The 26,398-nt window shown below is 35.2% G+C and overlaps 1 protein-coding gene across 1 annotated transcript in view; it reads right to left on the reverse strand.

The window, feature by feature from the left end:
* The window catches only part of FAT4 (FAT atypical cadherin 4), a 174,282-nt gene that overhangs the window by 76,277 nt on the left and 71,607 nt on the right, over positions 1–26,398 (reverse strand). Inside the window, exons 2-4 of the mRNA XM_019628416.1 lie at positions 12,116–12,247; positions 4,605–4,866; positions 3,054–3,404 (exon numbers count right to left, since the gene is read on the reverse strand). Of these exons, the coding sequence (XP_019483961.1) occupies positions 3,054–3,404; positions 4,605–4,866; positions 12,116–12,247 (745 nt within the window). The remainder of the gene's footprint in view (positions 1–3,053; positions 3,405–4,604; positions 4,867–12,115; positions 12,248–26,398) is intronic.

The following is a 26,398-nucleotide window of genomic DNA, read 5'->3' on the forward strand; positions in this document are numbered from 1 at the left end:
GGCCTTGGAAGCCTCCTGTATTGACTTTATTGTACAGAAAAGGACCTTTCATTTCTGACAAGTCTAAGTGACTTAGGGCATGTGCTCTACACCCAGGAAATACATGTAGACATGTTGAAACTCAAAATTCTCCTGAATATTTGCAGTCAAGTGAAAACTAGAGAGCTCAGGCCATTTTTCTTCCACTGCCTTTTACATCAAATAGTAGGATCATGAAACAGTAATACATTTATTTTTAAATTCTACAATTTATCCAAAGTGTTGGGATTTAGTGGGCTTTTACAGCCCACCTGATTTTCAAACTTAAAATGATCCGTGTTTCTAACTAACCATTTGTGCTCAGCTCTGAAAATGGTTTAGTTATATGATTCTTTCTGGCAGCTTTATTGTATATGTGTGATTGTATTAGATTTTTTTTGTTGTTTTCTTTTTTATTTCAGTCTCATGAATTATTTAGTTCCAGGAAACATAACACATAACTGTAGGTATATAGTTCTGTTTTAAAATGTGTATGTTTATTCACAATCCGTAAATATTGCCTATTTCTATGATGAACTAGTATTTGCCAACTTATCATAAAGTTGTAACACATGGCACTGCTTCAGGTAGCATTCATCTTTGTGAAGCAGTTCCCACGAAGCCATCAGGTCACTGGACTATGAAAACCATTCACAGGCCAAATGGCCTGCATTGTGTATGAAGCATATACAGGTGAACTGATTCAGTGATAATTACAATCATTTTATTCTCAAAACACCCTATGACTCCTCAGTATTTTGAAGAGTATACAGATTTATTTCTAGAGTAATAAAAAAATTACCAAAGCCAAAATATTTCCATAAGGTTCAATTTATAATAGCTTACCTCAATATAGTACTTTTAAACTGTATGCATGGAAGCCTTGAGATCAATACACACACTACTCATACCTACCTTGTGAAAACAGCAAAATATTTGCTTTATTCTAATTAAGTAATCATGTAATCAAAAGTTTTAGGTTAAACTCTTGGAGAATACAGATAACAGAAAATCTTAAATTTATTACCATGTAAAATTTCCTCATCAAAGAAGTTGACAATATTACCTCATCAGGAACATTTTGTTCAGAGATTAAGGTGAACTTGTTAACTTTAAAAAATCTGAACAATACTGTTTGCAAAATACTTTAAGAACTCTTTAGTGGGACTGAGTTGGCAATTTTAACAAAGTTACCTTCATACAGTCTTATCATTATCCTTAAAATTCAGAGAAAACAGGAATTGTGTCCTATATTTTAGGATAAAGTACAGGAAATTATACTGATAAAAGTAGTCAAAACTAAAACAATGGGAAAATGTAGCTTAAAATTTTCTTACCCAACACAATTAAAGGGGAAAAAAAATCCACGAAAAGTAACTTGAAGTCAATGGCTAATGTATGTCTGTGCAGACGTGTGCATGGTATATTCCAGCATGTTTCACAAAAAAGTTTCTTATATGCTATTCTCCCAATTCCCTCATTTCCAAGTTTGAGAATAAATGAAATTTATTCTAGAAGAGCACACAATCCCATGAAACAATGGGCTCTCTCTAATGCATAATAAATAAATCACAAAGAAACATGGCCGAAAATTCTTCACCACAGACAAGTTGGGACCAGTCAGTCACAAGGACAAATAAGAAAATACTCATATCCAGAGAACAGGTAAACTAATGAAGGCTATAATAACAGAAAAACCAACTTCCAAAATGGAAATTAATCTCAACTGTTTAAAAATGTCAAATTGGCAGCAATTCATGGAGCTGGGCTGATGGACATGAAACAGTGTGCAGTGTTCTTGGCCAGGGCTGGGTGTATACTAAACACTCAACAAATGTCGGTTATTATTGTTCATGTTATCAGCAATACTAGTAGTACTAGTACTACAGCCACTTCTAGCTTAGATATGTTCATGTGTCTAGTATTAACTGTGCTTGAATAAAAGGAGAAGACTTCAACAAGACTTAATTAATAAGAAAGCATTTCCAATGTTGTGAACTCATACGTGTACAAAATACTGCACTTTTGGCCTTTCATATTTGTTTAGGTACATGTCCAGGCACTCCTGACAGGAAGTTAAGTATAGAGCAAAATGTTGAAATAGAGTGGTATTCTGAGATTACATAAATCATCCAAGTCAGGGGCACCAGGAAATTCTAATTTAAGGTCCCTGTGCCTGTGTCAAGAGGCATATCCTTGAGCTAGAGACCTGTTTCCTCTTCAAATACTGTCCCTTGTTTGCTCTACTGATAGGACATTTAGCTGCATCCAATGGGAGAGAAAACAAGGCATTAACTTTCCAAACAGCTCAGTCAAAGGCTGATAATCTGCACAATGCTATCTCTCAGGCTGTATTATCTGTGTATTTACAAAACAAGTCTTAGAAGGAAGGCCAGGGGAGTCACATTTAAAAAAAAGTTTATCAAGTGTTTGCAACGACTAAAAATCAAACACCTGTGAAGTCTAGATTTAATGCAAAATCTCAACTTGATTTTCTAGCATAAGTTAAGGAACTCTGAGACTGTCCTTTGAGTCAAAGCATGAAAGCTTGCTAAAATATTATTAGCAGTTTTCAGTCAGAAATATAAAACTAATTAGATATTCTTAAGTATTTTTTGAAGATTTTGGTTTTACTTTTGCTTCCAGATTTTATCCTTTTTACATTAAAGTAATATATGAAACTAAATATGTTTATTTATCTGACAAAAAACAGCCAAAAAGCTGTTTTGTGACATCTACCTTGCTGAACTGCAATACTGCCTCACATTTAGGGGGGGAAAGGAAGATGGAGATGATAAAGTTTATAAAAAGGTAATAATACATGCCATTTAGCTTATATAAATAACAATTTAACTGATAAATTACTCAATGTGTTTAATCCTCTATAGCCAAATTACAGATCTATTCTTCAACTTTGGACCTATATTCACAAAACACAATTTTGTGACAGCTGAACACAGTTCAATAAATCTAATATAAATCTGATGACATTTTTCTCAAAGTTTTTTTTAAGTATTATAAAATAAAGTACGTACCATCATCTACATCGGTAACATTGAACACAAGAACAGTAGATCCTAGAGGGAGATTCTCCATTAAAGATGTGCTATACGAATTCAAGCTGAAAATAGGTGGATTATCGTTTACATCTAGTATATTGAAATAAACCCTGATGGTGGTAAATTGTCCCCCACCATCTTCAGCTCGAACAGTGAGGATATAATATTGCTGTGATTCATAATCTAATATTCGAGTCAAGTTAAAGACTCCAGTAACTGGATTCAGGAAAAATATGCCATCTTCATCATCTTCATTCACAACGTATGTAATTTCTCCGTTCACACCAGAGTCATCATCTGTAGCTAAAATAGCTGCTACCAAAGAACCTATCAAAAAGAACAAATTAAGAGTCTAAAATTAATGGGACAAGGGTATCACTAAGAGAACATATGTAAATACACCCCAAAATTACTTGTACAGTGAAATATTTTAACTAGAGAATCGCTATGAAAATATATGAACATAACATCGTGCTGATTTCTACATCAATGCCAATACCAACATTCCCGAATGTTAATAAACACGTGGCATATTCAGTGTCCAGTAGATCTTATGCTGCCGTGTACATGATCTGGGGAACTGATACTACTCCTGACATCTTTCTAACTGGCACTACCAATTCCTAACCACGTATTGGTGTGTTCAGTAGCAATGTGCTAGTGTCTGGAACTGGGGATTCCACGCAATAATACAAACTTATGCCCAGGGGATATCGCTTGACAGCTCCTACAGCCATTGCTATAATTAAGGCAAGAAGTAAAGGTAGTGGGAACTCCATGAAGCACATGAACGACTCATCCTGAAGAGTGAAGGGAAAACTGCAGCAAGGAATAAGCAGCCCTCTGTAAATGTTTCCTTCTTGATCGAATGAGTTTCCAAAACATATACCTGATGATGAAAACTCATTCCAACTGTAATTCAGAATAAAATTTCAACTTTAGATAAGATTTTCCAACAATTGGTGTGAGGTACACACACCAGAAACATGGATATTGAATAGTCAAACTCAACAGTCAACATAGTATGTTCAAAGAAGCAAGGTGATAATTCAGGATTCATAGTCCACAAATATTTATTAAGCACCTGTTAATCCTCAATGAATTAACTTGCCCTGGGTCAAACAGCCAGAAAGAGTTAGAACCACTATTTGCAGGTTTTCATGTGTTTTTCTTTGCTCCTTCTATACACAGCAGCATAATCACAACTGACATTTTAAAAATGGAAAAATAATATCTAAACTGTGGTTGCCAGAAAAATTAACAACCCATGTCATAAATACTTTCAGAAACAAAAATATCTGTAACTAGTAATCAGATGAATGGCTAACTTCATTTGCTCTCAAAAATCAAGCAATTTGCTTGGAAATTATAGCAAAGAAAGTTAACTAAAATATTCAAAAATCCAGCATATATATTTTTATACCTAATAGCATATAGCAACAACTAGTCACTGAAAGCAGCCAAACACAGTCCATAATTGTAGTCAAAGGGGATCCTTGCAAAATACTCCTGGGGGGGGCTCTCTACCTGGGGTTGTGTCTTCTGGGATGTCGAAAGAGTACACAGGTCTGGAGAACTTGGGCGTGTGGTCATTCACATCACTGACGGTGATGTTAATTCTCATATCCGAGGACTGCAGACCATCATCTGCACGAACCAGCAGGGAGTACTTGGAACGGCGTTCTCTGTCTAATCTCTTGGTCGCTATCAGGTCCCCAGATTCAGGGTCAATGCGGAAACTGTCGTCAGCTCCACTAATGATGGTGTACGTGACCAGAGCATTCGCACCCTAAGAGAGAGAAAAGGCAAGAGTCTGAACTGTTAGAAGACGAACAGTAAGAGCACCCCTTCTTATGCTGAGTGTGTATCTGACACAGTGAGACTCTGGGCTTAATTTCATATGATACCAGAACGTTTCAGAAGGTAACAGGCTAACATACTATGTTCCCTGGTCTTCCACCACTCACTGCATTACATGGGAGGTTATTTCGATTTGATTTATTTAGGGAAGATAGGATGGAGGCTTATGTGTGGAACTGAATTGGGGTTTGAAGCCAAGGATTTTTTTTTTCAAGCAAATTTAGGGGAAAACGTTTGCGTAGAGGCACACGTGCAGAGGGAAGGATGAGCTGCTTGCCTCACTGCGGAACCGTTTGGTTGTGTGGAAAGTTTTAACGTAATTTTAACAAAAGAAGATGCTGAGGATGGCCTGGTGTGGGGCGAGGCCAGAGAAGGGAGGCAGTGAGGCGAGCTGGAGCCCAGAAGAACGGCGCTTCGTTTCCTCGAGGGGGCGCTTTATACAATCTGTGTTCCTCGCAGGTTCCAAGTCCCGGTGCTGTAAAATGAAAATGGGTGATTTCTTCTGTCCTCTCAGGTCTGTGAGCCATGGGCCTAAAAAACTCTGAAGTATGAACCAGGAAGCTGGTGCAAAGAATGGAAAGTGCAGGAAGGGAGAACAGTTGTTAAGTGTTTATTAAGTGCAAAGCGCTGCTCTGAGCCCATTGCTTCATGGGCACCAAGTGACAATCTGAAAAGGCCAGCCACTTACGTCAGTACTACGATTATCTCCATTGTGATGATAAAGAGACTGAATGAAACATAGGAATTTACACCTGGATGCCCTGTTCCAGAAATTAGACTCTAAATCATTACGTCGCCAGCATAACATACAGGACAAATTGGGAATATCTGATATTGTTATATTGACTATAACAATAATAACAATATTCTCATTTGTTCAACATTCCCATATATTCTCAATCCTTCTTTCAACAAGTTTATGTGATAGGTGCAAGCGAAAGAAAATAAAAAAGTAATATCAAATTACTGTGCCTAGGAATCAGGACAATACACTTGCTGAAGACATTTCAGGAAAGGGTATGCTTTGCCACAGAAACTATCCAGTGAAATGTTATGTAGGGTATGTTAAGAGACTGAAGGGCAGTTTCATAGAAAATGATTATGTGCCAGTCAGAGATTTGAGAAAAACATCTGAAGGTCAACATATGTAGGTGGCAGTTGAAGCCACAAGATTTTTTTTAAATTAAAGTTTATTGGAGTGACAGTTGTTAGTAAAGTTACAGAGGTTTCAGGTATACAATTCTGTAATACATCATCTATAAATCACATTGTGTGTTCACCACCCAGAGTCAGTTCTCCTTCCATCACCATATATTTGATCCCTTTACCTTCATCTACCACCCCCTCCCCCCTTACTCTCTTGTAGCCACTAAAATGTTGCCTCTATGAGTTTTTGTTTCTTCATTTGTTTGTCTTGTTCCTTTGTTGTTTTCAGTTTTATATACCCACATGTTAGTGAAATCACATGGTTCTCAACTTTTTCTGTCTTATTTTGCTTAGCATAATAATCTCAAGATGCATGGTGGCCAAGACATGGAAACAACCAAAGTGTCCCTTCATAGATGACTGGATAGAGAAGATATGGTATATATATACACAATGGAATACTATTCTGCCATAAGGAAAGAAGACTCAAGATCTGTTGAGAATTTAAAAGGATAAAGGAACAGCATAAGGACCAAATGTTGACATTTTTAAGTGCTGGAGAAGGAGCAGAGGCAGGGGTTGAGGGAGGACGAAGGAGGAGAGACCTAGGAGGCGACCCAGAGGAGTAGCCTGGCACAGAGATTAAAGGGAAGACGTGGAGGAAGAGGAGGCTTCAACAAAGGCAAAATAAAGAAATTAAGGAGGTTACAATTAAAGCACCCATCTAGATTTGATGATGGAGCACACTAACTCCACAGTATTTCAAAATCTATTATAAACTTATCTTTATATTGTTGAAAATATAAGCAGTTTGACATATTTTAAATTATATATGTTATCATTGAAATAATGAGTTAAATATTCTCCACCACACTGGATGAAAGCTGATGATCTGGAGCCATGCTTCTGGGTGGAACCCATGCTCCACAATTTACTAATATGTGTCACTGGCCACACTGCTTAGGCTCTTTGAGCCCATGTTTCCGTATCTGGACTATCAAGATGATAATATCACCTGCCACATGGGCTGTGATGAGGATTAATGAGTTACTACATGGAAAGAAGCTAGAATAATCCTTGAGAAACAGTAAGTATATGATGATGTTAGTTGCTATTTTTATTCCTACCTTTAATATTTTCTTATAAAATAAATATAATTGGTTAAGTGTATTTGCTGAGTGAGATGTCTGCAAATGAATAATTTAAATCAAACTATGATTAGAGTTGCTACACATCCTAGGGAAAATGTATTTCCTGATTTTCTATTATATGTAATTATTGCATCTTGACACTGAGGTATAAGTAATGTTGGAATTGTCTTCAAAAATTACTTTTTTATTTAAATATATTCACATAAAACAATATATATTTTACCATTGTTAACCTACTTATTAAAATATCCAGGCTAAGAACTCACAAGAAGGACATTAGGAAGAACATGAATTTAGGGTGTGTGGGAACATAAGGCTGATGTAATGGGAGATTACAGCACTCACAGTTTCCATACATCTTTCCATCAGAGATTAATACTTTATCTTTCACAGTCAAATATAGAAGTCAATGATTTCTTAACAAAGGTAAAATCATCTTTCAAAATTTATGTTTAGTGGCGTTTGCTATATTTTCATACTGCATTCCCAAGCCAATCTTAGCATTTCATAAAGTGAATGCCTGAAAGCACATTTTAATTTAGTAATGAAACAGCTGAGTTTAACATACTGCCCACATTTATCTTGTGTATTCAGGTGTACATGGAGTAGCCAACATATTTACTGTAATTGTACAGTCTAATAAAAACATTCAATAAGAATTTTAGACTTCTAATCTGACCACATTCTGTATTATTTGTTCTATTTCACAAGGAATTAGATTATTTTTGTAAACAGTCCAGGAATGAAAACGGCTACATTCAATTCTTAAAATGGTAAGTATTTGGAAATTAGGGAAAGCAAAGAAACAAAACATATTAAAAGCTATTACACACAAACAGTTTGAAATTTAGAAATGTCCTGTCTATAAAATGACTTGTAATAATACTCCTAAACTTAAGATAATTCTTCTGAACAGAAAGCAGCAAAGGTATCAAACTACATTGATAAAACAATATTTTTCATATTCAATATCAGCTGATGTGGTTGAATTAATAGTTCTAGTGAATATATAAAAATATCTGGCCAAGAGTTATGATTTAATTAGGGCTTTTGAAAAGTATACTTATTTAATATCCAAAATATGCAGTATCAGGAAACAAATATTGTATTTCAGCTGCAGCACAGTGGAAATAACGCTGTTTAAAAATATTTTACTCTCTGGAGGAACCACAGAGACAAAAGCATGTGAAGGAATTCTAAAAGTAAATAGCTATAAATTGCAAATGCATTTTACAACCTTAAGTAGTATTTTCAAAAACAAGTATAGTACCATGAAACAAAGCATGAGTATCCGGGACCATTACAAGCATAATAATTCTGTTTACAAAAGGAAACAAGAGACTGACACGGTCACGTGCTTCTGAAAGATGTGTATCTCAGCCCAACACGTGTTCCAGATGACATTTACATTAAGTTTAGCATGTGCATGTTACTTTCTAAAACTGGTTCCTTTACCCAGGCATTATTCTCCAGTGCCCTACTAGAGTTTCTTTAACATACTCATGCTTTTATATTTGACTTAATTATTAAGGAAAAGTTTATAAATAGTGAAGAATATATCAAGACATATGCATAATTTGTTGATAACCTACATAATCTTAGTGTTTTAAAGAATTCTATTAATTTCTCAAAACTAACTGACTGGATACTTATGTGACCAATTAATGCTGATGTGAAAAATGATATAAATGGAGCCATTTCAAAATGGAGTCGGAGCCACCATCCCAGTGGAACTGCCTTGAAGGTCTTTCTCCTTGAACATTTTTTTTTTCATGCATCTTTTATTATTAACCTCCATTTTCCCTCTCCTTGAACCTTTGAATGTTTGAATTGGGCAAATAACCTTCAGACTGGCCAACCCAACATTGTACTCCAAACAACTGCTTTTAGAGCTAATGGGAAAGCAGACATCCTGACCACAAGGACTGACATTATCGATGTTCTTTAGAATCAGTAACCAGCCATGAGTACTTGTAGCTAAAGAGTAACCTAGCTTGTTATCACCAATAGAAATTCAATTAATCTAGTCTTTCCTTTTCTCATAAAAACTCCTTGCCCTCACCCAAGAGTTGGGTCACAATATGGGTCTGCCTGAACCTATGCCCCTGGATTGCAATTTTTTTTTTATCTCAAATAAAGTGCCTTTTGCTTTGGCTTTTTATTTTTAGGTTAACACTGACCACAAAGTAAAAGAAACCTCTTGAATTTCAATACTGAGTCCTAGTCAAATTATGTGAAGAAAAAAAAAACACAAAAACAGAACCATGATTTGGTAAGAAAGAAACATTTCAAATATATATACATACATACACACACACACACACACACACACGTATATATATTTTCAAATTCAACTAAGAGGTAAGGAGCTGAGACTAGAGTAAAAAATAGAAAAAAGGTTTATATAAAAGCACTAATATTAATTTATTGTAAGCCACTCAAAAAACAAAACAACAACAACAAAAAGAAAAACCACCAATAATTCTGAGAGCCATGGGAAGCCTAGATATCCATTCTGTTTGGCACGGGAACAAATAAATGTTGGTTCCTCAAGTCAGGAGATGAAATAATCAGTAGTCATTAAAATACTACTAAAAGAAATTAAGAGAAAATGTATTCAAGAAGGAAAGTGAACTCATGAGCTTCATCTTTAAAAAAAGTATAGTCCCAAAGCAGTTTCCAAAAGCCCCGTTTTCTTTATGTTGGAGGCAGACCTATGCCTCCCTTCCCCTCTCCTGCCTTCCCCCGCGCCCCCTCCACCCCTCCGGGCACAGCTCCCAGGACAAAGTCCATGGCGATCCTCATGCCTTCAGGCACAGTCACACTCTGCACAAATTGTGGGTACCCCGACCTCCCTCGAATTGCAAGCAATCCTCCCTCCATTTTCCCGGTGGGTTCCTGCTTTATGGCCTTAGATCTGTCTGCCCGTCTCACCCAAACGCACTTCTGGCATATCCTAGATACTTTACAGTCAGCATTTTTTAAAACTAGAATGTCTACTTACATAGTTATGTACATTTTTTTAAAAAAACTTATAAAATGAAGTTCAACAGAAATAAAACAAGATGCACTAAAACCATGTGGATGTAGAGGCTTAAGAACCTTCCCAGATTTCCGTAAATCTCATTGTAAATGTAAACATATCTCAAAAGAAGAACTTGAAGGCAATGCAAGTGCTACACACACACACACACACACACACACACACACACACACACACACACGTCAGATGGACAAAATAAACAACTAAGCAGTAGTACATTTGTGTAACCCTTGTCATATCTTGAAAAGAAAAACAAAAAGGGAGGGAATAAAATTTTAACAATACAGCATGATGACAGTATTAAAAGGGTTAAATGTTGGCATCTCTCTCAAATAATCAATTCTTAATAGAGTAGTATATCCTATCAGACATGTACATATTATAATTAACATGGTTATTGCCTCACTCTTTGAATAAACCACTGGCTATAAATGAAGTTCATTTGTTCTATTCCTACAGAGTATGGCCAATGAAACATTCATTACAATTACAATAATTTGATATGAATTGTCTTACAGCATTTACATAAGCTTTTTTAATGCTATTTTGCTAAATGAGTTAATGAAATTTTATGAATTAAGTTTTATATTATAGATATTATACATATTATATATTTTATATTATAGATATTATCCATGATGAGCTTCAAAAAATGCAGTATTTACTAAATTATTGCTGATATCATCTCATATCTATCAATAATAATAGAATATTCAGTAATATAACTCTAAATGGTAGCTGGAATTGGGAATACACTTTTCAGAAAACTATATAAAACTGAATAGAAGGTACTAAATGTAACACACCAAACCTTTTTTAATATTTAAATGTCTATGTTTTATTTTGTTTCCTTTTCCTAAGTTAGATTTTGGCAAAATTTATCAGTGACTAAGTCATTACATTTCTGTATTGGCTGTTAAAATTAGTCTTTATTGAGTTATTTACCTTTTTTAAGGTTAAAGAAATAAAATTATGAAGATCTTACTCATCGATCAAAAATCAGGTTTTCAAACACTTCTGGAATTCAACCAAAGGTAAGAGAATTCTCTGATCTATCCTGGGCATAGTGTAGGTAGAAAGGGGATATTGGTGTCTGGGAAGGTTATTCCTCTTTCCAAAACTCCAGAACATTAACTAATCCCTTTGCCTAGCAAGAAGGAGAAAACAAGCGATTTCCCCTTCCACAGGAAAAATATAAATTACTAATTATATAATTTGCCATGGCATTTGGAGCATGATGATCACATGGCTAAACTTAAAATATAAATATAAAAGATAGTAACCTAAGCTGCTCTCAAATTTCACATTCACCAATAGGCAAAACTTTTCTGTTTATTAATGAATTTTAAAATATTTCTTAGCTTGCCTAGATAATTTCCTTAAAATATGTAAGGTTATTATTGAACTATATATTTTGTTTTATACATATATTCAAATTAAATGAAAAATTGTAAGACAGCCTTAATGTTTTTAAATTTTAAATGATTTGGTTTTTAAAATCACCAATAAAAATCAATCCTTAGCTGCTATCAAGGCAGCATATTGGAATAATAAAAGCATAAAAATAGGGATTTTTTTTATTGAGAATTAAAATAATTTGGCTAAGCAACCTAAAATGCAGCTAGTAACTGAGTTGTGAATTGCTGATTAAAGGAAACTTACCTCTCGATGGTCTCTGTATTAGCATCCTGACAACACATCTCAACAATTCATGTTCTTTGGAGAACAGCACACACTGCTTAACCTTATCAGGTAATAAAATTGTCAACATATACTAGAAATTTGATAGATCACTGGAATAATAGGTTTCGAAAATTTAGAGACAGGCTCTGATTTACCTCATCCGCATCCATGGCTGTCAGTTGCATAATTTTAGAGCCGTCTCCAATGTTCTCCTCTACGGTCAAATCCAGCATGTCCGTTGGAAATACAGGTGGATTGTCATTGATATCCTGAAGTGTTATTTCTACCTATGTGGAGGGAAAGAAACACCGGGTGAATGCCCTACGTGTCTGCAAGATACCAATTCAAATGAAGAGCAACAGTCCACTCAACTAGGCTCCAAAAAGAATCAGCACCTTTATATGTAACATCCAAACAACAGCAAATGCCCTCGAGAAAGTTGTGAGGTCTTCCTAGGAAAATATAAATCCAAGTAAAAAACGTTTGACTTGTTGATAGTAACTGACTTGAAATGGTTGCCTTGGAGTTTATGCTAGAAAAGGTCCCCTGATCAACTGTCATTTTAATTCCCAGATTTGTGCAGCAGTCAAGAGCTGCCTGGATTTTGGACCATCTTTTGTTCAACCATTAAATGTCATTTGACATACAGATGAGGTGGTGTAAAATTTCTTCTTGAAATGTTTACATTTTGGCAACTCATGTCTGAGAGAAATAAAGAAGTTCACATTGTGTTTTAAGGAACACTCAGCATTTTCCCTTTTAGAGTCAACTCTCAACCTGTGGGGAAAAAAGCACACACACATCTTCTTTTGTATTTCCACTCCTATCAGCACTTTTTAATGTGACTGAAGCTAAACAAGCATTCTTTACAGATGCAGTGTTTATATGGATTGCAAATATTACAGCTTTGTTTGAAAAATCACAGGCAGTGTTATTTGTTTCCGTACCTAAGAAAAAGTGTTTGGAAGGATTTGTGAAGTCTAAATAATAACTTTAAGCCATGAGCTAGGTGCTAAAAGCTGAATATTGGATAAGAAAAGAGAAGACAGCTGCTAATAAAACTGAAAGTTTCCCCAATTGGGTCACAAAATTAAGTCATGGAGAAAAATCCATCCATTCACGTAGCTAGGTTCTAAGCAAGACATTTTTCTCATAGGATGAAATGTCATCTTTTATAGTTATATTATAAAAACTCCATCAGACCCAAGAGTAATGGGGATAAATAATGTGGAGAGACAAGAAAGTAAAATAATTCTCGTTTCTTCTTTTCTAGGAAGGATGGAGGGGGCGGGGGAGTGGTAAAAGAAGTAATAGGTACAAATGTCATTATTCCCTGACAAGGAAGGAGAGGGAAATATAGGCGAGCTAGACAAATAAATGGATGAGCAATTGATAAAAAGGACAAACAAAAAAAACAGAGAACAGTATGCAAAATTAAGTACTAAATAATTATTATACCTTTAGTTCCTCCTCTTAGGTTTTGATCAAAGCAAATGGCTCCAATTAGCCTAGGGAATGGTTACGACAGGGGTCTGGGCAGCTAGAAACGGGCCACTTCTGGCTGGCTAGCATCACTTTTTGACACTAGCTCCTTTTAGGAAAGGTCCACAGTCGCTACAACTGCAGCACAGAAGGAATGTGTCCAGCTTCCTTGAAGGGCAGTAAGCAGCAGGGGTTTTGAATTAGGTGGACAGGAGTGTAGATTCTGGCTCTGAGACTTATTAGCTGGGCAAATGTGAGCACTTCATTTCTCTTAGCCTCATTCTCGTCATCTTAAAATTGGGATAGTAAGTGTCTTAGAGCATTTTATGAAGACTAGACTTTGATGATGTCATAAAAATGCTTAACATAGAGGGAAGTGTTTGACAGAAAGTTGATCTTGGTTTTCAAGTTCTCAGGGCAGACCTAGGAGTTCCTGCGAGACTTGGAGTGAAGGGATTCAACAAATCAGAATTTCAGGCCTGATGACCCAAACTGAGCAATTCAATGCACTGTTCAGTCCTTGTCCATTCGAACTCACACTAAACTTTCATATAAAAAGGGCTTTGTACATACATACACATATACATAACATGTATTTCAAACGGCTGAAAGCTGTGGATTTAAGAATCAATGACTGAAATTTCATCTGACAGTCATCCAAAAATTTAATCATCAATGTTCTTCAGAAATTACTAATTATCTTCACACTATATATGTGTGAGTTTTCATATATATGTGCATACTCTTTAAAATACAGTAGAAAAATAAATAAAGGATAAGAGCTAACTGATCTGAATACCTCATAATACAACTCTGAGTTTTTGGCCTATAAGAAGTTTTCAAAAATTCTGAATTGTTTTTCATCTGTAATTCTGACTTGGCCTAATTGGAAACCAACATGCCAATCTTGTGTGTGTGTGTGTGTGTGTGTGTGTGTATGTGCGCACGCATGAGAGCAAAATAGAGATATTTCGTAAATGTGTGAAAGAATGTGCATATATGCCTGTTGTGTGTTTATGTTAGTTTATGTGAGAGTGTATGGGTGTGTAGAGAAGCCCATTAAATTGAGAGTAAAGACAATTCAGATTGGCACCAATTAAATATGTTATCAAAGATACAAAAGGAAACAGTATCACACACTAGCAACAGGCTGGGTGTACCAGAAAGGTTTCTAATTGGAAACCTTTAATTGAGCGAACTCTTCTATATTTTAACAGTTATAACAAAATAACTAACACACATGTGTCAGACATTGTTTTGGGTTATATGTGTGTGTACACACAGAGACAGACACATACACACACATATATACACAGAAAATCCTCAAAAGAGCTCTGTGAGACAAGTCCTATTATCCTCCCATTAGAGAACTGAGTTACCAATGGTAGAGTTAAGTAATTACCCAGTGCTACAGAGCTAGTAAGTCAGCCCAGTGTCTGTATTGCTGTGCAAGCCTGTCCCCCATGCATGTCTCTATAATCAACCAGTTGCAAACACAGATCTAAAACATTTTGTTGTATTCTGACATATGTAAAGGTTAAATTTTTTATTTATGGATACCCTAGGGCCTAGCTATCCATTTAATAAGTGAGGCTAACCTTTTCCCCTAAATCAACGTCAGCTTGCAAATCAAAACGTTAAGAACTTTATATTCCATTTTCTTTTTTAATCTAGATATTTTCTCCTAATTGTCCAGTCGCTCTTCTCTACTCCACACATCCTCAGACAGGGCCAGAAGGCTTTCAGCATGGCTTCTCCAAGTTCTCCCAATAGCCTGGAGTATAAATTATGCAGGAGAGGAAATATGAACTCATTGGCACAGGTAGATGTTATCTTGCAATTCCATCACTTAGGATCCCTTGTGCCATGTTTCCACCTACCAAGGATTCCAAGATTGTGGACCCTGTTTGCTTATAAGGTGATCACTGATTCCGGTATTTATTTATTCAACATTTTAGAACCTATCACATAACAGGCATATGCTGGTCACTAAAATACAGAAGAGAATAAGATAGGTCACCATGTTTTGCAGGATGATGTGAAGTTTGGTAATAAAAACAGGTACAAATAGAAACATTTTCTGTTATCTCTGGAAAAACACATTGTGGACATCCTGATTTCACGAAGCTGGCCCCCCACACCATGGATAATTCTTGGAACTGCCTTCCGTCTTGCCCTTGTCAGTTACCACCCCCTGATAACTCCAGGTCCTACTAAGTGCTTGGCTAACTCTTGGATCTGCCACCAGCCGAAGAGTCTTATTCCATGACTATGCCCTCTTTAGACTAATATTTGGCATGATTTGTTTTGAAATATTATATAAAACACAGGAATCAAACATTAAAAGTTTAAATAAGGTATCTGGAAACAAAAATTAAGATAATAATTTTTAAAGATTCTTTTCTTTCTTTACAAAGTAGATCACCATAAATTATACTGACAATAGCTATTAGTGGTTTACTTAAAAATTCAGAAATTTAAAAATTGTCTACAGTATCATTCCTAAACTTAAGAAAAACTCTAGTACGTTGAAAAATGCATTCAATTCTTTTAAAGACAAACCAAAACCACTGCACAGCTATGCTTTTAGTGCTTGCATGGCCCCCTTAGTGTTTTAAATTTATCTTTACATTAAAATAAGTAAAATAATTGCATTTAAATATTCATGTTGCCAAAAAAAAATCACACTGTAAACTCTGAAGCTTCTCACAAGTGGCTGTATTTTAAATAAAAACAAAACAAAAACTGCCAACGGCTTCCATAATTTAAGTCCAGGGGGTATGTTCAAGGTATCGATTGTGAAAGTTGGTGAAAATTGACCCACAAAGATGAAAGAAACATTACCCCACGAAGATAAGGCACTTGCATATTTTATGTCTGCCTATTAAATGCTTACCTTTGTGCTTAAATAATTGGCTCTTTAGGGACATATGTGGTTTCACCTGCTACAATTACAATATAGCTTCGTGGCTGACTTACTCATAACAAAAACCTGAGCTGCAGCTAATGGTGGAGCCACAGGTATTGTACACTCCCACCCCTTCCTCACCATTTAGGGACCTCGAGAATAATGTCTTTCTTGGCTGAGGCACCTGATCCCTAGGAAATGAAACCCTGGTGAGTGAATGGTTATATTTAGAGACAAAAACAGGCTGTGATTAAGGGGGCTAATGGCCAATCAATTAAAAATTGATCTGTCTTATGATTGTTTAATAAAAGTAAAAGTTAAATTAAAAATATGGCTTTAAATATTGTCACCAAATTTCTTTATTCTGAAGGAATAGAGTCCTTAATATTCATCTGGTTAAATAGTTAAATGGGTATTTAAAAACGCCAAATCTTATTGTGTAAATAGTTGCTATGAAATCATTATAACGCTTTCCTCTTTAATTTTTTTTCTGGAATATGCAGTCTATACTTTTATACTGCACTGCATCAAGGATAATATCATATTTGGGGCATTTATTTTTAATTTTTTAAGTGAGTAAGTCAGAACACAACTATATAATCATTGAGCAATCATTAATAAGCAATAGCAATTATCAAATAATGACACATATTTATCTATAACTATGAAACATGGCATTTCATTGATTTAAATTGATATTATGAAAGTAATACATTACAGTCAAGCTAAGGAATTGACAAAAATAGCAAAGTCCATTATGAGTGCATTCCCCAGTTAATAAACTGATAATTGCATTGTGGTCATTATCTACACCCAATTAAAAACATATTCTTAAATCCATAACCTCTCTGCAAGCTAAGTAAAGTGGCCCTTAGTGAATCAGAATGAAAAATATCTCAACATATTTTTTAGTTCATAACCTTCCTGCAATGTATGCAAAATGGTTCTTAATACATAAGGAAGAAAAACAATCTATTTTTTTCCTTTTGAAAAGGTGCTGAATTTATAATTCAACAAAAGTTCATAAATCCATTTATTTACAAGTAGATGTATTAAAATTTTTAGAATGAATCTTAAATACCATCAAGTCCATCTTCCTTATTTTACAGAGAATCAAAAGTAAGGCATCGGAATGTCGAGTGACTTATCTGAGAAAAACAATGGCCGGCCTCCTGACTCTAGCCCGCTGATTTTTCCAGAGACCTGTGGAAAGGGCCAGAGCTGGACTCAAGCCCAGTGCGGGGGCCATGTCTCTAATCTTTGCATGAAGACAATGACCTTTCACACAAAATGTATTTGATGGCAACAGGAATCTGATTTTTGAAGAAATGAATATTTGTCTACTCTACAAATACTATTTTGCCCACCTTTTTGTTCATTTTTAAGTTCCTTCACCTTTAAGAAAAAATAAGCTACAAGGGTTTGTCTCATCAATGCCACTGAAAACGACTAATTATTCAGCAGAAAGGTGTTGGTGTATGTTACAAGTAAAGAAACTTTCTGTAGATAAATTCCCTGCAGATATCATTGAAAATTTATTGCTTTTAAAATGTCTAAAAAAGCCGGTTTCTTTCTCTTAAACAATTCAATCACGAATATTCATTTTCAGAAATGATTAAAATCTAAAGGGTTGGTGGGATAGACATAAAGTGCACAAAATAAAATAGTAAAAGAAGATGCATCAAGGCAAATGGTGCTTTTTTACTTAGTGGCAAACATAATTATTTACGTTATTGTCTCTTTACTTTTGTGGGAATGATACCCCCAAATTAAATTCCTCAATACTATTACCTAGACAACATAAATTTTGACAAAGAATTGCACCAAAAATAATGCTCGCACATAAACAAACACATAGACCAATGGAACAGAATAGAGAGCCCAGAAATAAACCCAAGCTTATATGGTCATTTAATCTATGACAAAGGAGGCAAGAATACACAATGGGGAAAAGACAGTCTCTTCAATAAATGGTGCTGGGAAAACTGGACAGCTACATGCAAAAGAATGGAACTAGACCCCATCTTACATCATATACAAAAATAAACTCAAAATAGACTAAAGGCTAGAATGTGAGGCCCAAAACATAACAAATCCTAGAAGAAAACAGTAAATAGAAAATAGGCAGTAAGTCTTTTTGACACTGATTTTAGTTACATTTTTGTTAGATATGTCTTCTTAGGCAAGGGCGACAAAAGGAAAAATAAACAAATGGGACTACATCAAACTAAAGAGCTTTTGTACAGTGAAGAATAGCATTAAGGAAGAAAAAAAGCAACCTACTGACTGGGTGATGATATTTGCAAATGATATATCTGATAAGGGGTTAGTATCCAAATACTTAAGAATCATACAATGAAATATCAAACAAAGCCAAACAATCTGATTTTAAAAATGGGCAGAGGACCTGAACAGATACTTTTCTAAATGGCAACAAGACAGGCACGTGAAAAGATGTTCACATCACTAATCATTATGGAAAGGCAAATCAAAACCACAATGAGATACCCCCTCACCCCTGTCAGAATGATTATTATAAAAAAGATAAACAACAACAAGTGCTGGCGAGGATCTGGAGCATACACTACAGGTGGGAAGGTAAACTGGTGCAGCCACTATCAAAAACACTGTGGAGGTTCCTTAAAAGAACTAAAATTAGAACCACTATATGACCCAGCAATTCCACCTCTAGGCATTTATCCAAAGAAAGCAAAAGTACGAATTCAAAAAGACATGCATGTGCACCCCTCTGTTCTCTGCAGCATTATTTACAACAGCCAAGATATACATGCAATCTAAATATCCATTGATAGATATATCTTATATATCTATCATATATACATTATATACAATGAAATATTAGCTATAAAAAAAAAGAATGAAATCTTGCCATTTGCAACAACATGGATAGACCTGGATGATGTTGTCCTAAGTGAACAAAGTCAGAGAGTAAAGGACAAATACTATATAATTTCACTTATATGTGGAGTCTAAAATCAAAACAAACAACACAAAACAGAAACAGACTCACAGGAAAAAAGAGGCGGAAGGGATTAAAGGTCCAAACTTCCAGTTATAATATAAAGTAAGTCACTAGGAAGTCACAAACAGCATAGAGAATACAGTCAATAATAGTGCAATAGCTTTGTACAGTGACAGAAGGTAACATGATCACTCATAATATATACATAAATATCAAATTACCATGTTGTATACCTGACTGAAACTAATATAAGATTGTTAAGTCAATTATACTTCAACAACAAAAAATAAATACAATAAAACGTAGATGAGAACTCATCTGCCAAGGTAGGCTGCAAAGCAAAACAAATTTGGTTGGATTTGTAAAAAAAAAAAAAAAAGAAAGAAAAAGAAAAGAATATTTCTAACAAATACATCTTTCTATTAAAAAAGTAATAAGTAAATAAAATTTCCATAAGAAAACTTGTAAAAAAAATCACTTTGTAGCAAAAGAACCAATAGGAAATAAAAACAAAACAAAAGTAGGTAATAAGTAGAAAAAAAGCAAACCCAGGTTATGTTTACATTTTTATTAGTCACATGTGCAGCAAATATAATAAAATAGGTGTAACTGGTAAATAAGAAGTGTATTAATCAAAGTTGCCCTACATTATAAGGATATTTAGAAACATTCCAATCCTATTGACTGCCTAGTTCATGTGTGTTCATCACGTTGTCATGTAATATGATATGAAATCATATTTGATAATTTGATAACCTCATACTCAAAATGGTGACTTAAAATTGAAAGAACTTCAGAAAACATCTTATGTATGTTTTGTTCAGAAAATCTCCCACTTGGGATATTGCAATAAGACGCTAAGCGATGCCCATCACTACTTCAGAGGCAGCTGCACTAACCACCATGAAGGTCATGAACAAACCTGAGAGAATGACTGAGCTCGTTAAATGGGCATTACCCTTAATATGTCATTATGATATCACTCCAATAATGCTTTGCTAAATGACACCCTAGTTTATACTATGTAGGTGCTTCCAAGATTCAGTGAGGAAAGAAGTCTAAATTTACACTCCAAATAACTTTTATTTCATCAGAGTGAAACAAATTGCTGAGACTGACCACTCAATTTTCTGTATTGGAGGGAGGCTCAAGTGAGGAGATGAAATTGAAAGCAAATGAAAAACTGAAATCCACACCAGATCAGTCCAGCCATCATGCCTGAGCAGCCACTTCCTTTGACCTTGAAAAGGAAAACTCCACCTTTCCTGCCTGACAGTAGTCTGTGGAGGGCAGTGCGTCCGCAGTGCAGACGCTTGGTGCTGAGGGACAATCTAAAATCACTGCATCTGGGCAGTGAGTGCAATGGAACATTCTGTGACTTGACATTAAACTCGGGAATCAAGAGCAACAGTTATTATACAGAGACATCAGGATAGAAATATGAAAGCTGTGGCTCAAGTAAATAATCAAATTCATATTTAAAATGTTTGGCAACAGCTTCCCGTGACCTCTCTTCAAATGAAGCCAGATACTACACAATTCACTTACTTCAATAGGATTGACACATTTTGCATGCTTTTAGGCTTCCAATAATGTCTTTATTTAGTAAATGTATGTCAAAGCCCATATAAACTGAGCAGAAAGTTGGACATTCCACATTAGGTGTTTTTGCAGAAGAACTAACCACATAATTTCATTTGGTAGAACACACATCTGATGCCTTTTTAAATTTTCGAGTTTCGAGTTAAATTCAGTCGTTAGGAAAAAGGGAAGTCAGCAGCTCACTCGTGCTATCCTCATTCACGGGTTTACACTCGAAGCGCTTCCATTTCTTCACAACGGCAGGAAGCGCCGCGCTGCCCCGGGAGGCCGGTGCCAGGGTCTGCATGCTTCCTTCGGTTTGCTCTGACTTCTTTCCCTATTTGGGGTGACCACTGGGAATTCTGCTGCCATGAGTCTGGGTGAAATGTTTCACTACATCCAGAACACTTCATCAAGTTGCAGAGCCAAAATCTATTATGGTTTACAAGTGACTCATATTTTAGTTATGAGAAGGCCTTCACGAAGAAGACTTTACATGTAAAAGTCCTAAATGTCAGAACGTGATGTCTGGACTCCGTAGGTATGCAGGGTCTGAGCAGACCCTGTGAACCGTGCTTTCAGGTATTTATTTATTTATGATGTATAACTGACCGAATTCAAAGGAGTCTGCAGTAGCTGTTAACAAACAATAGTGAACTGTCTCATCTCGATGGTATTCCTGAACTTTGAAATCTTCAGGAAAATAGGAGAAATCAAAGTTCGGAGAAAGGGCCTAGGATCCCATACCACGGAAGCCTGGCAGGGGCGCGGTGTGGCCTGTGGGAGCCCGATGGAGCCACCGCTGCATGTGAGAGTGAACCGGGAATTCTAGAGAATACAGGTCTGCGGCAGGTCCAAGCGCCACAGAAGTTCAGGGTGCATCAGAAAGTAAATCTAGGCCTTCAGCTATAGTTTTCCTTAGAACGACAACAAAACATTGAAAAAAAAGAAAATTGCATCTTTTAGAAGATGAGCACTAAAATATCTTATATATACACGAAATACTAGCATATTATATTGTTTTATAGAAAACACTTTAGTAAAAGGAACATACTCTAATGATAATACTTGAGAAATCAATGTTTAATTTGGAAATTAGAGCACTCTTTCTGGAGTTTTGGGCTAATAAACATTCTGATATTTCAAACTTTATACCTTAAATTTAAATGATGTAATGTATAAATTTAGATATCTGTGCATTTATCTCACACAAATTTGAACTGTTTTCATTCCAAGTATTCTGAAGCATACATGTTTTCTATTTAGATTGTTTTTTAAAGCAAAGAGAAACATAATGAGCTTTAAAAACAGAACATATTTCTCATATAAACTACATGTATGTAATTGTGACCGATTCTGTCGCTCAAACAAAAGCTATTACATTCATCTCTCACCAAGAAAACCCTCCCAGCAGTGAGCAGAAAATGTTCTTAGGATTTCAGTGTATTTCATACCAGCAAAGAAATATGCATAGGGAACAGGCAAGCTTGGAGAGTCGCCAGAAATGACAAGAATGGCTTCAAGTGCGGACAAGACATAGTTAACTCCATTCTTGAAACAAAACGCTTTCCATAACTCGCTAAATGTGTGGTGACATAATAAAAAGCTAGTTTTGTTGTGCTTTCAATATTGTTCAAATTAGAACCAAATAAGGATTTCTTTTAAGGCAAAGGCAATCATGTGTAACCACTTCAACCTTTCTTGAAATCAATACTGTGTAATTTCTGCATTTTAACAGATTCTTAAGGACGCCCAAAAGTCAATGCAGAATAGAAGATCAAGTTAAAATATGTGTGGTTGCATGTGAAACTTATGGAAATGTTTACACTACTCTTCAAAACAAACACCCTACAAAAGCATCCTACAGTGCACTTCTCAATAGATGTTAGTCTGAGTGTGGTGGACACATATCAAGAGAAAAATGCAGCATCAAATAAACAAAAATATTCTAAAAGTTTTTTCTTTACTTTTGTTTTGCCTAATAGACATAGCATTTTATAAAATATAGACGTCTTCTATGAAGACTGCTGAAAAATAGAAAAGTAGCTTGATTTACATTAAGGATCCAAGCTGTGGTACATTGAATCCTTGCCCCCAATTCTTCACCCTTCCCTATAAGCAACCGCAGCGTCCCTCCCACTAAGGTGGGGTTTCTCTCCCCGCCACTTGACTTCGGGCTCATCCACAATAACCCCTTGGTCAATGGGATATTCGCAATCCAGCACAAGTAGAGACTTGGACTTGCTCTCTTGTACCTCTGTCACAAGCACTAGGACAACAGGTCCCTGCTGGTCCCCTAGCAATGGAAGGAAGATGGCAGGTATTGCGTACAGGAGTCCCAGCTAACTTAGAGACCTGTAACCAGAATCAGAGCTTCCTGATTACGGAGGAGTCCAACCGTAACCCACCCACAGATGCATGAGAATAAACATGTGCTGCTCTAGGCCTTTGCGATTTCATGGTTCTTGATTATGCAACATTATCACAACACTTAACAGACACAGGTCAAAACAATGGATTCATTAATTGAATATTTTACTTCATTTTCATGTTCTAAATAATGGATTACTTACGTTTAAAATCAGAGGCAAAGAGAAGAGCAACAAGTTAATATATACTGATATCTGTGATATGCCTTGTACTGGTAAGTTTTATTACTATGAACCTATTAATAAATGTCCCTACCCTATATAACTTCCCATTCTCACTTAACATGCCATTCCCCTATGTTTTAGAAGGGCCTCTCAAGACAAGACATGACCTTCAAGTTCCCTCTGCATCTCCCACAAGCCCAAGATTAAGGGAAGAGGTGGGAATACCGCACCCACGAGGAGACAGTCATGCTGGGTTGAGTCAATCATGTTGCCTTTCCTAAGAGTAGAAAAATCAGGAAAAGATGGGGAGCATGACACGAGAACGATAATGGCACGACTGCGATAAGCAAGTGCAGCCCCAAGAGTATCCAGTCTCCATCTTTAATAGGTTTTCAGTACCCATGTGAGGCTCGGCTAGATTTTTTTATAGAATTTTTGCAATGTCAAAATCATCCCTCTGCCTCATTTTTACCTTTGCACGTTAGTCTCCACCTTGGAAGAAATTTCCATTACTTGAGACAAAAGACAAAGTTTTGACTTGTAGCTATTCTATTTATTTCAGTTCCAAGTATATTGTTTATTCTTCATTATATATTGTAAACAACTATCTCAAACTAAGACTGAAGTCCCATTTTAGAATTTTGAGGGGTTTTTTTACTTCAAATCTATAATAATGTTCATCTTTATGAAACAGCATTAGCTCATTAATAGAAATATAGTTTTTAACTGATGTAAACTATATCTTCTGAAAATTTTGAACTCACTGTCAAAATAAAAATGTACAGTGCACTATGCTGTAATTATATTTAGAAATCCCATTTCAATGAACTCAGAAAGACTGCTTCTCTTATAAGTTTCAACAGAACGTTTAGTTTCTATCAAAGTGACCAGAATACAGGAGGCACTTAACATGTTTATTTGATAGCTTAAAAGCCAATATGCTCATTGTAATAGCATATTTCATTGTTATCCGAACACAAATGAAGACAATGGTGTTTTACATGCAAAATTAAGAGCAGAGGACCCAAGTGGGGTGAACTCTCAACTATTACAATAACATCGAGTAATGCAAGTCTTAAGAATGATCCCCTGATGACTATCAAAGTAAAACTAATTAATTGGAGGATATTTTTTAAAACTTAAAAAATAAGAAATAAGTGACCAAATGTTATGTAAGAAGATTTTTCAGTATGGACGGCTGTTTGTCTGCTTTTTCTCATTGTTATCGCCAAAGTACCTAAGTTTTTTAGTGAAATAACAGTATCAAAAGAGACTTAAATTTTTAAAACATATTTCATTTTCAAGAAATCTCTGAACTGTTACATAAAGATATTCTCCCAATAGAAAGAAAAAATTGTGCAAAATAGGAGAAAACATCTGTATACTTATGAAATTTATTAGATAACACTGAAGAGTAATGAAGAAGTCATGCCAATTTTAACTGACTGACTACAACGAACCATCTCCACAAAATAGCACGGTTTGATTATTTTGTCCAAGACACTCTCACTCCTTGATTTATGACTATATAACTACGAGCGGGATGATATCAATAGATGCTTTGATTTTTTTTTTCTAGTAAAAATAACTTTATTTTTTAATAAAAATTTGAAAATATACCTATTTTCAAAGGTATATTCTCTTCACTGAAACCAAAAAAAGAAAATGTGTAAGCTTCTATTATTAATTAATCTTTTCTGCCCTCCTATTTAAGGAAGTATTGAATTTTTTTAACACCTAATAAGTAGGCAAAAATTAAACTCCTGCTGAGTAAGGGATTCATGAAAACCAGGATTGCAAGCACTTGAAATCTGTCAAAATTAATAAAGAAGACAAGAGAAACAGTGCCGCTCCCCTGTCTAGACTAATAGAATTCGCACAGTCTGCATAAGTTAATAAATGTTACAGGAAATCTATCCCCTTCCTCTAGTGGCTATATTTAGATAGTAGAGCCTGCGATTGTTCAGCTAATCAGAGAATAGTGTTTAATAAGAAACAAAACTACGGTTTTAATAATCTTCATGAACAGTTTTACTAATACTAAAGAACGATTAAGCATTATAAACATGTGTATTGACAATAATTTTTAATATTCTCTGTATTATATATGAAAAAGCATTGTGCAAATGTTCACATAAAATTCCCCTTAAACTACGAGAAAAAAATATATACATTGCATTGGGTAGGCCCTTATTTTTAAAAGTTTTTCCTTAAAGAACCTCAACATAGACTATTCATTGTGACAAAAATAATTTGACTTTGGCAGGTTAATGTTATTTTATTGTATTAATAATCTTCAAAACAGCCAAAGTTTCTCTTTCAATTTTTATGTCTTTCTAGTAGATAACCATCTTCTCCCACCTAATTTCCCTAGGAATAAACTTCATGAAAGCACAGGAAGTATAAATTAGAAATTTGGTTCTTTAAAATATAGCAAATATGAAGTAAGTTCAAAATTTGAAGAGAAAGATTAAATACATGCAATTTATTTACTAGAAAGTATCAATGTTTCTTTTAGAGTTCTAAAATTCATTACTTTCACTCTTCAAAAGTTATGATAGCATGTTAACATTTTCCATTCTCTTAACATGTTTTTAATCATATCAATAAAAGAACATTTGTTCTCATTTTTTTTAAAAGTGTATTCTTTGTCAAAACGAAAGCTTTATGCTTCCACATAATTACAAACGCAAAGAAATGGCATGAGCCTCTAACCAGATAATGCACTTCATTTAATCAAGTATTTTCTGTGGACCACTGTGTAGATATATTTCTTATCCACAAGATGCATCTTTATTTGTAAAGAATGAACTTTCAGGGCCGGCCGAGTGGCGCGATGGTTAAGAACTCGCTTGGGATGCCAGAGGGCCCCGGTTCGGATCCCACATAG

This window comes from Hipposideros armiger, unplaced genomic scaffold, assembly GCF_001890085.2.
Source record: "Hipposideros armiger isolate ML-2016 unplaced genomic scaffold, ASM189008v1 scaffold_1, whole genome shotgun sequence".
NCBI classification, from domain to species: Eukaryota; Metazoa; Chordata; class Mammalia; order Chiroptera; family Hipposideridae; genus Hipposideros; species Hipposideros armiger.